Consider the following 14,588-nt stretch of genomic DNA (forward strand, 5'->3'; position numbering starts at 1 on the left):
GTTTAAAGCAACAGAAACTGCAAAGCTCATGCTGAGGCTGAGAGGAACTGTGCAGGTACCACTGCCTGCTGCAATGACACCACACGTTCAGGATGCAGACAGGGTGCTCAACTCACAGTTTCTTTACATGAGTAGCTAGCAGATCTAGAAGAGAGCTATGATCTCCTCCTCTTGCTGAGAACCAGTGTCAGGCATGCAGCTACAGAGTCCACAATATTTTAGCATTTTTTCATAGATATAACACCCTTCAGTGTAACATTCACACTAGTAAATTTCACCAAAGAGTTAAAAAATAAAGAATGCATGAATTCCTACAGAATGGAATATTTCTATTTTCTACCTACTCTCAAAATATATCCCTCTAATCACAAGCACAGTGGTGGGTAAAAATCCATGGGAAATACCCCTATATTTACAAGCACTTTATGTAACCTTCTCATTCACCAATGTAATGTAAAATCAATCTGTAATATGAAAACCAGGCCTTGATCACAGACAGGTATGTGTGGCAGAACCAGCTTTTAAACCATAAAACATAGTTATCAGAAAAGAAAGAAATAGCATTGTCTAAATCAGCGCTCACAATACAAAATTGAGAGTCAAATGATAACAGCTCTAGTTTCATGTTTTAACCAATTCTGTGGCAGTCAGGACAACACCTAATCTCTCTGCTCTTCTTGCTTTCTCGTAGCAAAGTGTTTTGGGTTCTCTGGGAAAGAAGATGTTGTATAAAGAACACATAAGGATTGACAGGTGTGGGAGTAAGACGATCATCTATATTCAGAACCAGACACAAGCTTCTTCTTCCCAGTGAGGGGCATTTGAAGACAAATAACCCCAGCTAAGCAGCAAAGGAAACATTTTAAGAATTTTGTTCTACAAAGGGAAGAAAGAGCATTGGGTACTGACATGGTTTTTCCCAAGTACAAAGGAGAAGCAGCAGTTCAAAATGAATAAAGACATGAATACAGGAAGGCCTAAAAATGCCATTTGTCCATAAAATCTAAATTTCTTTTTCTGAAAAGCAAAATCAGGTTAAGTAATGTTTTTTTAAACAAAGCACCATATTTGTTTTTAAAAACCTCTAACAAGATATGGTACTTAACAGTATTTTTCAAAAGGATGGATCTAAAAATGACTCAAAGGAGTACCAGTGTCTCAGTTGCACAGAGGCAAACATGCATAACCTGACCACCAACTATTATCCAAGTCCCATATCCAAAAAAGTGGGGCTCTCTTTTCCTTCCCTAAAGGCACATGCCTCAGATTTACCTTCCAAGAAAAATTTACCAGCACTGCCTTGGTGCAAACCTGAATGCAACATCTTGGGATCTATTTACATTATGCTTTTCTTTCTTAATCAGATTTTATGGTTTTGGTTTTGTCTTTGTTTTTTCCAAGGGAAGTGTACACTTCCAAAAAGAAACCTAAAGAAGTTAAGGACTCTATCTCTCCCTGAGCCTGACACATCATTTTTAGAAACTGTATCTTCACAGTAACATCAGGCCTTCAACCATCTCTCAGAAGGAGACCTATTTGGATGGAAATACTCTTTGTCAATCTCGACATCAACACTGTTTTTCTTTTAAAAAAGCTCACCAATTGCACAAAAGGATGCCTCTAATGGGTCTCAGACCACTTCCTTATTATCTAGTTGGATCTTTAATAGTAACTGTGGTAATGCTTCCCTGCTGACACATATAAAAATTGCTGTCTGCAATGCAGCCTTTGACAGCCTGAAATTGCAGAGGTTCTGTCACTTGCTTTCATTTGCTGATCCCTTGGTTGAAAATCTATTGGTGAAGATCATATCACAAGCAAGTATCTGATAATTCTTCCTGTCAGACACACTAGAAAGATTAACAGCTGTGAATGTTGGTCTTGCGTCATAGACAATCTATTAGGAGTGCCATGGAGAAATGCAAAGCCTAGACAAAAAATGGATTCTGTGATTCTGAAAAATATGTTCTTAAATGTGATGGCAAGTGTCTTAAGAGCTTGTGGGGAACCATGACAAAAGGAGATTCAATGACAGGCAGCAGAAAAAGCAGTTCCTTCTCAAAATTTCAATAACAAAACAGCCAGTTACATCTGGGATGGTGTTCTAAAGCAGTTTGGGACAAATTGACTCCTCACTGTATTTTTTTAAATATGAACTCTCACTAGAACTGTTTCCAGATCAATAATTTATTGTGAAGAATCAGCAGAGTTTTGTTGGTGTCAGATTGCAAGATAGGGATTAAAGATGCATTAAGAGGCACTTATTCATCTCTTTCTGATTTTCCTGCTGCTGAACAGAAAGTTCCAAATTTAAAATATATCCATGCACTTTTTTCTGTCTTGATTTGAAATGTGAGCAGAACAGTGCAAAAGAGCAAATGTCACAGCAAGCACATTTGAAATCCTCAGGCTGGAAGACCTTTTAATTGGAATATATTTCCTAGGGGTTTAACTGATTTTATTTTTCCCCCACAAGAAGAGAGTCATTCCTCCCTCCCTCCAAAGAGGAAAAAGAATGCAATCATATACTCCCACAGGATGTTGACTCCATCTCAAAAAAAGACAAAAGGAGATTAATGTAACTTATAACGTAGGAGAAAATTAATACAAGGTAGAAGAGGTCACAAAGTGAAAGTCAAACAATGGTATGTTTGCTCAGGGATGTCAAAGGTAGAAATGAGAGTAATTTCTATTGGTTTTGAAAGCTGTTTTTATACTTTGAAAAACAAGGACTGATTATAGTGATTTGTGGTTGGGGGTGGCAGGAAAGGAAACTGCTGCTTCTGCAGTTTCAAGGCCTGTATTTGTTGTCTGTGATTTCCCAGCAGCCAGTAGCCAGATTTCTACAGCTGCGAGAAGGCTAAGATTGAAGCGAAGACTTCCCCTAGATAATTAAAAATCAGCTCATTTTTGCTAAAGTCAGGCAACAGCAAATTTAGCATATAAACCACAAGCTGCAAAAACAGTAATAAATTCCTGCTAACACACACAAGGACCTCTAATCAGCAGCCTCCAATCCAGAGAGTTACAGACATAGGTACCTTCATTTTCAGCACAGTTTCTTGAAAGAACAAAAATGGGTAAGAGCATGAATGGAGTGTGAATAGAATGGTTTTAGTGGACATCTTGGAAAGCCCACCATAAATATCTGACACTCAAAGGCTTTTTTATCTGAACGAATCTAAACTTTATCGTGAATCACACTTAAAATCTTCTGTTCATTTATGCACACCTGCATAAACCTGTTTCCTCTATTCATATGACCACCAAGGTTTAGCTTGTAAACCTTCTCTATGCATTGCATGTTCCCTAGATATTGCTTGTTCTGTGTCCATGTTTCCCAGAAGACCAGAGTCATGGAAAAACACATTCCTCAGGGAAGCCTGAGTCTCCTCTTGGTTATGTGTCATCATTCTGGACCAGCAACCATCAGAGAAGACCTATTTATGGAAAGATTTCACTTGTATTAATTTTTTTCTCTTAAATAAAGATAGATGAGTTCAGAGAATGTCACTGTTCATATCTAGTGAGAAACATCCCTGTGATTCTCTATGGCAGCCGCCTCCAGTCCCATTGATTTTCTGATTCTCATAACAGGTTTTAAGAATTAACAGACTGCAAATGGAGAGTGAAAAAAACCATTCCTCTATGATTCTTTAAATCAGTCGGCAGAGAACAGTCTGCTGAAAGAGTTTAGATAACAAGCAGATCTATGAACACTGGGTTCAATCAAGCCTAGTTTTCCTTGGATTTGTATCTTGTTACTGACCTGAATTCCTAACAGAACTTGAGTAGTGCTGTTAAATGAACTCAGGGAACTAATCACATACTAAGCAGTAAAAGATTTGCATTGCTGTTTGCAAGCAAGAAACAGAGAGAATGACTGTGCAATGGATTCTACTCTATTGCACATTTCCTAAAGCTTGGACAAAGCAACAGGTACTGGTGCAGTGGATTCTCTGGGGTCTGAAAAGTAGCGAGGCTGGATTCTTGCCCTTCTCAATTGCCTGCTTTCACCAAACTCAAAATATGACAGTTTTATGATTCCTGTTACTCTTTGCCTATAGGCAAAGACATTATTGCGAGGAGACTGAGTTTGTAGCAGGGTCATTTCTTTAGAAAACATAAAACTGGGGGACAGTTGCTTACAATAAGTAGTGCAGCAGCAACATTTGGACACACTGATCCCAAGCTTATGAATGAGGGCAGTGGGGGTCAGCAGAGGGGGAGATGCTGATCTCCTCTCTCTTGTGACCAGCAATGGGACATAAAGAAATGGAATGAAGGTGCATCAGGGGAAGGTTCAGTTGAACATTAGGCGGAAGGTTCTTCAGTGAGAGGACCCTGGAAGAGACCCCTAGAGAAGTGGTCACAGCAGGAAGCCTGTCCAAGTTCAAGAAACTCTTGGACATAATCATATGGTTTAGGTTTAGGTAATCCTGTGAGAAGCAGGGAGTTAGACTTAGTGGTCTGTATGGGTCCCTTCCAACACAGATATTCCAATCATAGAATATCTATGAATAGAATATCTATCCATAGATATTCTATGATTCTATGATTGTAAGTCTTGACTCACATGCCTCTTACAGGAAAACATACCTTAAAAATGGAAAGGGATATAGAAGTGAAGTTCAGTGTAAGAATTTCTGAGATAAGATTTGTAAGAGGTACTGGAAGTCTTAAAAAAATAAAAAATCAGCACCTGATATCCAGAGTGTTGAGAAATAATAGCTCTTTCAAGTATTGCAGTTTCCACACACTGTATCAAAGTATTTGAAACTGTTTTCACCATGCCTTTGTTCCTATAATGAAGCATGTCCTGACTGCAACAGTTTTACCTGTACAAAGAAAGCATGTAACTAAAAGGAAAGGATATGACTAAACATAGAAGCAATTAGTCAATAACTAAGGCAGACTTGCAAGGAAAATATGTGGGATGGGAAAGTCCAAGTACCAGATAAAATGCCTGGAGGCAAAAGTATTTTACTATCATACTGTTTTTCTCTTATCTGCTGGGACATGTTTATACAAAACCAAGAGACATCTAAATGGCTTTAAACAGGATTGCTTCTCTTATTAGCTTAGTATTCTTGCTTGTTGATACTCTACCAAGTGTTTTGGGTTCATCACTCCTGTGATCACAAAAACACTGACATTTAAGTCTTACTTTATCACCTTAAATGCAGCCCCTTTTCAATGCATGAACTCTACCTTTTGCTTTGGAGGGTGAACCTGGGTGAAGCGAGAGCTGCTGCTTGCAGTAAGTCATATAATTGATAACAAAATACTTGTTGCCCCTCATCAGAGATGGTATGGCTTTTCACAGCTAAATGCCCAAAGCCAATACATGAAAATGTGTTTAAAAATGTGGTTTATTTGAAAAATACTAGTCAGTCTTATTGTGGTAATTATCATGTTGTGCAATGAAAAAAATGCCAGGAGTCGCTGCAGAAAGCAGAGGAGATCAACAGGATCCTAAACTAACTCAAACAATACTATTTAATCTCAAATGCTGTTGGACGTATTAAAAAAAAGTCTTGCAAGAAGGAATGCACAAAAAAAGTATGGAATTGTACCTTCAAACAATAAAGGGAATTGCACAAAGGCAAAGAGCAGCTGGAAATTCCCATCCACCTTGCTTCACACTGACTTCCTGTGTAGACAAACAATGGATAAATAATAGTACTTCTGAAGAGTCTTTGGATACTGCTGTGGCTATACCAGGAAATATACTTACACCTATTGTTTCAATCTTCTTGAAAAAACTCCCAATGTGTTCGCCTCTCTGGTCTCCTCTTTCTGTCTTGAGTTAAAACATAACAGTAGATTCTAAACTAATGTAAATATATGTATCATCGCACTAAATTTAGAAATAACAATGTTCAATAGCACAGGGTGAGAACATGGGTGATTCTGTAATTTCAAAGGAATTCCATGAAAATCTGGGGGAGAAAGATGAATTCCTCAGTATATCTGGATCTAGACCCAGTTTTGAACCTGTTTATTGTAATAAAAATTAGCATCTGGCAGATTAAATCCATGAAGAGCAATGTGATTAAGGTAATATTTAGCAGAACTGGAAGGAGCCAGATTTCATTGAGCCATAAACCACTCCAATCATCATACTGAAACATGCTGCATGATGACATAATAATAATAATTTGCCAGTTGGAGATTGGTGTACTATATAAAAATGCAGAACTGCTGTTGAAGCACTATTTCACAGAATCACAGAATGTGCTGAGTGGAAGGTACCCTCAAGGGTTATTGAGTCCAGTTCTCAGCTCTACACAACACCGTCCCCAAGAGTCACGCCATGAGTCCAAGAATATTTTCCAAATGTCTCTTGAACTCTGTCAGGCTGGTGCTGTGACCATTTTCCTGGGGAGCCTGTTCCAGTACCCAGTCACTCTCTGGGTGAAGAATATTTTTCTAATATCCAACCAAAACTTCCTCTGACACAGCTTCAGGCCATTTCTTCATGTCCTGTCACTGTCACCACAGAGAAGAGATCAGTGCCTGCCCCTCCTCTTCCCCTCACAAGGAAGTTGTAACTGCAGTGAGGTCTCCCCTCAGTCTCCTCCAGGCTGAACAGACCAAGTGACCTCAGCCACTCCTCACACGGCTTCCCCTCAAGGCCCTTTCCCATCCTCGTGCCCTCCTTTGGACACTCTCTAACAGCTCCATGGCTTTTCTGTGTTGTGGCACCCAGACCTGCCCCCAGCACTCGAGGTGAGGCTGCCCCAGTGCAGAGCAGAGCGGGACAATCCCCTCCCTTGCCTGGCTGGTGATGCTGTGCCTGATGCCCCCCAGGACACGGGTGGCCCTCCTGGCTGCCAGGGCACTGCTGGCTCATATTCAACCAGGACCCCCAGGTCCCTTTCTGTGGGGTTACCCTCAAGCCTTCTCATTCCCTGTTCTGTCTGTACATCCAGAGTTGCTCCATCCCAGGTGCAGAATCTGGGACTTTCCCTTGCTGAATTTCATGTGGCTGGTGCCTGCCCAGTCCTCTCTTTTGTCAAGGTCTCTCTGCAGGGCCTTCCTGCCCTCAAGGGAGTCAACAGCTCCTCCCAGTTTTGTCTCCTCTGTCAACTTGCTTAGTATCTCCTCCCTTGCTTAGTATCCCCTGTGTCCAAGCCATTTATGAAGATGCTGAAGAGCACAGGGTTGAGGATGGAGCCCTGTGGAACCCCCCTAGTGACAGGTCACCAGTCTGGTGTCACTCCATTCACCGTAACCCTTTGTGTCCCACCTGTGAGCCAGTTGCTCACCCATCATGTGATGGTGGTTATTCAGCCGTGTGCTGGACATTTCATCCAGAAGGATCCTGGAGGGCCAGTATTGAAAGCTTTACTGAAATCTGGAAAGATTACATCAGCTGGCTTCCCTTGATCAGCTAGGTGAGTTACCTTGTCATGAAAGGAAATCAGGTTTGTCAAGCAGGAATTTCCCCTCATGAAGCCTTGCTGGCTGTGATCAGTGACTGCATTGTTCTTTAGGTGTTTTTTAATACCTCCCATAATAATTTTCTCCACAACCTTACCAGGCACTGAAGTGAGACTGATGGGCCCATAGTTTCTGGGGTATTCTTTCTTACTCCTTTTGAAAACTGGGACAACATTCATCCAATCCACTGAGCTGAGACCTCTCTGTATTCCCAAGACTGGCCAAAAATCAAGAGAGTTTTTGCCATGACATCATCTAGTTCTTAGAGAAATCCCATCAGGCCCCACAGATTTGTAGATATTCAACTGGAGCAGCAGATCCTGCACTTCAGGGTTGACTGGAGTTGATCACTCTCACAGTCATGGTCCTCCAGCTCAGGGCACTGAGACCCCCTTGGTTCATCATCCATGTTGAAGACAGAGTCAAAGAATGTGTTTAACACTCCTGCCTTGTCCCTGTGCCTCTCAGCAGATATTTACAATCGCTACTAATTTGGCATTCCATAGTGACCTGGCTCTGTTTTTCTGTGCCTGAATGAATACTCCAGGTTAGAAGAAAGGACTGAATAATTGTATGCATGAAAATAAAATATCCAGAATGGGTCAGAATGAAACAAAATGAAAAACAAAATGAAACTTCCTAACTTCTTCATTATCCAAGAGCAAAACTGAGAAGGCCATTTTACACAGTTAAAAGGGGAAGCTGGGAGCTGGCTTTCATCAACCCTACCCTTTGTTCTTGTTATGTTAGTCTTTGTTCCATGTATTGGCACAGCTGATTTGTGGTCATTAGCTTGGAATATCTTCACCAGACTGCTGCCTTTTCACTCCTCCCAGGATGCCTGCAGGAGTGACTTTTATATGAGCTGACCAAAGTCAGGCTAAAATATTCCATGCTAAAAGCTGCTCAGGAAAATCTGGGCCTTTGGAAATTACTTTCTGTTAAGAACTGGCTTTTTTTCTATAGCTCTTTCTCTGTTGCTTCCCATTCTACTAGTATTTTTTATAGTCTTGGGGTGAAAACCAAACTCTTCCACCCTTGCTGGGAAATTTTGACTATATCTTCAGTTAAGTGCAATGGAACAAACAGAATAAACTATATATATGTATGTATGTACGTACGTACGTATATATGCATGTATGTATATACACACACGTATAATACATGTATAATGTACAACATGGCTATCCAACAAGGACTCTAGGGAACAGGAAACATGAACTGCAACTGAACTGCATAAACTGTGCTGCCTCAAGGTTGGGAAAACATTAATAAAAGGTTGCTGTTCCTTATTCAGCTGTGAGATTGCAGGAACAAAAGCAGTATTTCTGGAAAAAATACACACAAAAATTTGAGGAAAGAGGGGGAGGAGGAAAAGCAGAACTCCAGAGCAAGTCTCCCCTATTTTTTGTGACTGTAATGGTGTCATTTTGTTAACTTCAAAATGGAAATAGCTCCATAATAGGAATACCACAAATACAATCATTGTGCTCTGACTCCTCAGACATCATCTCTGTCAGAAATGAAAGGACAGTGCCTGTGCTGTCCAAAGAATCATTCTTCTGCTGCTAGGAACTGCAGTACTTTTGCAACACTTACATTTATTCCCTCACATTAGAGCTCAGCACTGAGATCACCAACTAATTTCACAGAATCTACTGAGTATATGATTCAAGGGCATGAATTCCTTCCTTGAAAGAATCACAACAGTTAGATTTTTCACGGGCTTTCATCACCTCCTAGCAGTTCTGTCACTAGGAACAGAAATCCTTTCATCTGAGCTACAGGCCTTTCATCTGAGCTAGAGGCCCACACTGGATTCTGGCTGAACAGTGCTGAATATGAAATGGCCTCACAAAATAGTGCAAGACCTTGGAAACAGAAATGGTGATTGAGAGTAGTTAAATCTGAGAACATACACAAACACAAGGAGCATAGTGGCTGTCTTGGTTACAGCTGGTGTAGAATTTATTCCCTCTCAGTAGCTGTTACAGCGCTGGGTTTTGTATTCATAATGGGAATTGTGTTGACAACACACTGATGTTTTGGGTTTTGCTAAATAGTGTTTATCCTTAATCAAGGACTCTTTTTTCCCTTTTCTCATGCTCTGCCAGTGAGGAGGTATGCAAAAAAACCAACAAACTGGGAGGGACCACCGCTGGACAGGTGACCCAAACTGGCCAAAGGGATATTCCACACCACAGAACATCATGCCCAGTACATAAACTGGGGGGAGTCACCCAGAAGCACAGCTGACCTGGGTTCAGGACGAGGGTCTGGCATCTGTCAGCGGGCAGTGAGCAACTGCATTGTCCATCACGTGTTTTTTTCTCTTTTCACTATTTATTATCATTATTATTGTCAACCATTATTATTGTATTTTAATTTATTTTCAATTACTAAACTGTTCTTAGGTAAACATCCAAGCTTTACTTTGATTTCCCCCCCATTCCACTGGACTGGGGCAGGGGAAGAGAGGGAGGGAGAGGCTGTGAGGTGTTTCATTTCCACAGACTTGCGGGCTTTAAACCACGACACTGGCTCACTTATCTGGCCCTGTTTGTACAATTGATTGATAATATAAATACTGAAACAAACAGGCCTGGATGGGTTCTGGCTGTCTTTACCATGCCCAAAACAAAGAAATCTCACCAAAAGGTTTAAAGGACCTATCAGTGACATGTAGTAGAAAGTGTATTTTACAATAAAAAACTTTTTCATTTGACATATCATCACAATTACTTGCATAAATGCTGGGTTTTTACAGTATCCTGTGTTACTTCACAATTACAAAACAAAACACAAAAAATAGTTTCACTTAAGCTTAAAAGAATTGTTTATCCAGCACTAAGAATTTCCCATTTCCTCTAAAGAGGATTAAAATACTTTGCATATAGTGCAGACATTGGTATAGATCTAAACCAAAGAGTTTCTCAATATAGCACATTTCAATATAGCACCATGAAAGCGTACAGCTCAGCAGTAAAAGCAGAGCAGATTCAGTTGGCTTAAGCTTACTTGACCTGGATGTGGAACACATATCCAAGGAAATAGAGAGAAAATATTGGAAGAAAAAGTCAAATTTCAGTGTTAACTGAAGGCACAGCAGTGAAGGATCACTAGAGATACCTATAGAATTTCTGGAGACATGAGAGTGTGGTTGTGACATTGTTGCAATTAGTTCAGCAGAAAAGCTTGGGAGTAATACAGCAATATATCTGAAAGAGAGAGGGTCTAACAAGCCAACTGTTAACATTTGCACATCTATAAGAGGATGGCAAGGCTAAATTAGTGCTCTATTCTTTCTACATTTAACTGAAACAGATTTAAGTGGAAGAAAGATACGTACACATTAAGTAACAAGCAATAAGATAAACACAGATGAGGATATGTTTACAGGCAGAGGTCGGTCTGCCAAGAGTGATGAGGGAGGCAGACGGAATGAGGGAAACTTGCAGAACTGTAGCAGTTGTGGAAAATTTAGGATGACAGATGCCTCATCTCATCTCCCTTGTCAGTCCATTCCTAGGCATTAAAAAGCTTCACTGTGTGGAGATGTCCAACAGAGTCATTAAATACATTATCTAACTCCCAGCAGAACTATGGATGTTTTGTAAGAAAAAACCTTGCTCTGAAAACTTTACATGATGAAAAAGCAACCTAGGTTAAGAAGAGGCACACAGAAAAGAAATAACTTGCTGAAGGTTACACAAAGATCCCCAGTCTTCCAGTTATACCCACTGACAAGATGGCTTTTATGTTCCTGATCCTGTGTAACATACTGGAACACTGATGGTCTCAGTAAAGCGTACGAAGAAGTTCAGTTTTTCACAGAGGATGGCACATCTGTCTCTCTAAGTAACTTCCAGCCTCTCCAGCTCTCCCTTACACAAGAACAGCTGCTCATGAACTCTCACAGGACCAGAGCAGCAGGAGACTGAATCAGAATGAAGTGGTGCAGTTCATACTGTGATACCTAACCTTGCAATCTATTCCATTGAGAAAGGGAATTAAGTGTGGAATGTGTGGGAATTAATTCCACAGGAGAAAATGAAAAATTAAGGCATGGTGTCCCTGTATGAACAGTTTAGTTATTCTTTCTCAGTTAGCAACAGAAAATGCTATCGACTTTTAATCCCTAGTGTAGACAAAGGTGTTCTTACTTAGCTATTAACTATTAACTTGAAGGACAGATTTCGTAAGCAGTGGAAATGCTGGATAACAGAAATGGTATCTGCCCAGACCTAGAAAAAGCACTCTCAGCTGGATGCAGCAATTGAAAATTCTCTTTGGCTGTAATTCCTCTTTGCTTCTAACTACGAAATCTGCTGCCGCACTTTAAACACAAAAAGACCCTAATCACATGTCATAGAGACAGAACATCTAAAATTTTAAGAGCAGTAGGCATCAGAATCTTAGCAATTCAGAAACTTAACAATTCCAAAAATGCATGGCATACACTCAAAGTGGTAAAACACAAAACATGACTTGGAAAAAATCACAAAACTGAGTAAAACCCAAACCTTTTGCTTCTTTATTTCACCAGTTAACAGAATTTTTTTGCTAACATATAACAAAGCAACTTCTGAAGAGGAGTGGAAATAATCAAAGCCACTAGATTCTTTCTTACAGAAGAAAAAAAAAATATTAACTGGGAGTATGCCACAGGAAATTGGTTAATTGTCCTTTATTAAGTGACTCTAGCCAGATGTTACACACCAGTCCATTAACCAGACAATGATTTAATGGCTTTACTCAGCTGTAATTATAGAACAGAGATTAACAAAACTGCACTTAACACAGGAAGGTCCTTCCTTAAATTAGTTTCACATGCCATTAAAGCAACAGGCTTTTCAGCAAACTGCAGTTTTACAGATTGGTATATTATTTGCAATTACTGCTAATTGCTATAAGCAATGATTGCAATATCTCTGGAACACGTCAGTTGCTGACACTACTTAAATGTGACAACTTCATGGCTAACAAGTGTACATGTTACTGATGTATCATTACTTGTAAGTGATTGACAGAAGTGTTCTACCTTTGTATTGGAAATATAATAGGAGCTTTATCTCATATAAGGGTAGGTCTGTATTTTTGCTCACAATAGGCCAGTTTATGTATGCAAAGGTATCTAAAGCAGCGTTAATCCTCAAACAGTCTCAACTGGATCAGGGTATTATTCATGCAATCAAGGATACAATACAAGCACTCATTATCAGGCACTCATGCAGCTGAAATAGCTGAAAGCCTGTGACCAACACATGGGATGCATGATAATCTATTTCTGAGGGAAGGTTCTCCTTTACACACCACACCATCTGGAATAAGGCAAGACAATAAACATTTCACTTCCAGTGACAGACACATTTAAATTGCCCACACTGTAGTACATATGTGACATGCAGATAACATCCATACCCAACAGATGCTGGTTTTGAAAGAAGAGCACATTTTCTCTGTGCTGACTTCAGGAAATAAGCCATCAGAGAAGAGAGACAGTTTCAGTCTCTAGGAATGATGATGCAATCCCTGCTTGTGCCACATCTACTGTAGTAGATAAATGTACAGCCTCACAGGCTACAGCAGCAGGTGGGGGATGCACTGTGCTGTGGAGATAAGAGCTGGAGAGAGAAAAAAATCCAGTTTAAAAAAAATTTTACAAATCATTCAAGACTCAAGCATCGACCTGACAGAACTTGTATCACTCATACTGATCACATACATGACAGTGCTTCTGAAGTTTTTTGAAGACGCATGGTACTGGTACAAATCCTTAGTATTACAGCCAGTGTGAGACAAATAAGAAGCATTCCATAGCCTACCAGATGACCACCTGACTAGTGTTAACCTTGTCATCAGCAACACTGATGCCCAGTGCATATCTTCAGAAATCTGGAGTTCTGGCACTATCCTTCCTCATATGAATGGGCATCACATACAAAAGAAAGCAAAGAACTAAGAGGAGCGAGGAGTGGAGCAAGGTGTATGAATGAGTAGCCACTCTAATAACAGCAACTATGGGCTAATCCATTTTTAAAAATAAAAATATAAAATCTAAGGACATCAGGTGTCAGACTTCACTTTGTGAATCCAGTGCCAGACTTTTACTCACTGAGGAACAGTTGGAACTGCTGTCAACAACCATGCTAGCAGGAATTCACACCCTTACCCATTGTGGAAACATAATTCCTGAGACAGCAGACATGTGGCAAGCTGGTGAGCACTTGAATACAGTGGGTCTTTGTGACAGAAGCTTACAGGGACCCCAAGAAATAATCTAAGACCATTCACCTGACACCAAGGCAAGCTCAGCCGTAGCTATGTCATTACCAACAAGTTTGTTTAACCTCCTCTTGCAGACCACCCAGAAGCTGCCTTCACAGCAATCTGTTCCCATGCCTCCCTCTCCTACAGTTCAGGAGCACATGGGTATGCTGCCCATGGATGGTACATGTACCACTGGCACTACCAACAGGAGGAAGTTGGTCTTTCTATAGTGGCATTTTGTATATTTGTGTATCATGTTTCTTGGCAGTATCTTCCCTGCCAGGCTAAGCAACCTGCCACTAGAATGCCCTATTTGCAGTTAGATCAAATAGATCCCAGGTCTCTCTCATCAAATTCCTCTCTGTTTTTCTCCTGCTAGGCCACACCTGTCTCGGAGTACAGTATCTAAAACAGGACCACAGTTTTACAACTGGATAGGGCAGAAGGCTGACTTCACATTGGTTTTTTTCAAATCATATTCTTACTCAGAAATGGATTAAACTTACGGTTAATTATAACTAAAAGCACATTTGTTATTTATAAATATTACAGATACTTCTTTGCGAGCACTGTGAAGGGTCTTATCACAACTGATATCTGGGGTTTCCCTTCTCTGCCTACTACTGGGCTGGGGCAGTTTTAATTTCTGTGAAGGATTTTGTCTGATACTCCTTAGAACAGGAGAATGGATTCAAGAATTTCTCTGTACATGGGATCAAGGGCCTAAAAGATACTTGTTGACTTACTAAATCCTTGTTCCCCACAATACACCACTGTCAAATATACTCAATGTACTCAGCTCCCTAAGGATTTGATCTTCTCTTACTTCTTTTGAAAGAAGTCCGAAGTGGAAATTCAGGGTCTATCTTCTC

The 14,588-nt window shown here is 40.3% G+C and overlaps 1 protein-coding gene across 4 annotated transcripts in view; it reads right to left on the reverse strand.

Moving 5' to 3' along the window:
• Positions 1 to 11,506: 11,506 nt before the first annotated feature.
• The window catches only part of SUSD1 (sushi domain containing 1), a 50,760-nt gene continuing 47,678 nt past the window's right edge, over positions 11,507 to 14,588 (reverse strand). For 2 of the 4 annotated variants that reach the window (XM_069000782.1, XM_069000783.1), the window contains exon 16: positions 11,511 to 13,070. In XM_069000782.1, the coding sequence (XP_068856883.1) occupies positions 12,932 to 13,070 (139 nt within the window). In that variant the 3' untranslated portion in view covers positions 11,511 to 12,931. Of the gene's footprint in view, positions 13,071 to 14,588 lie in introns of all 4 variants that reach the window. The other 2 variants (XM_069000786.1, XM_069000784.1) reach the window with 2 other exon arrangements.

Source organism: Aphelocoma coerulescens (assembly GCF_041296385.1).
Source record: "Aphelocoma coerulescens isolate FSJ_1873_10779 chromosome Z unlocalized genomic scaffold, UR_Acoe_1.0 ChrZ, whole genome shotgun sequence".
Lineage (NCBI taxonomy): Eukaryota > Metazoa > Chordata > Aves > Passeriformes > Corvidae > Aphelocoma > Aphelocoma coerulescens.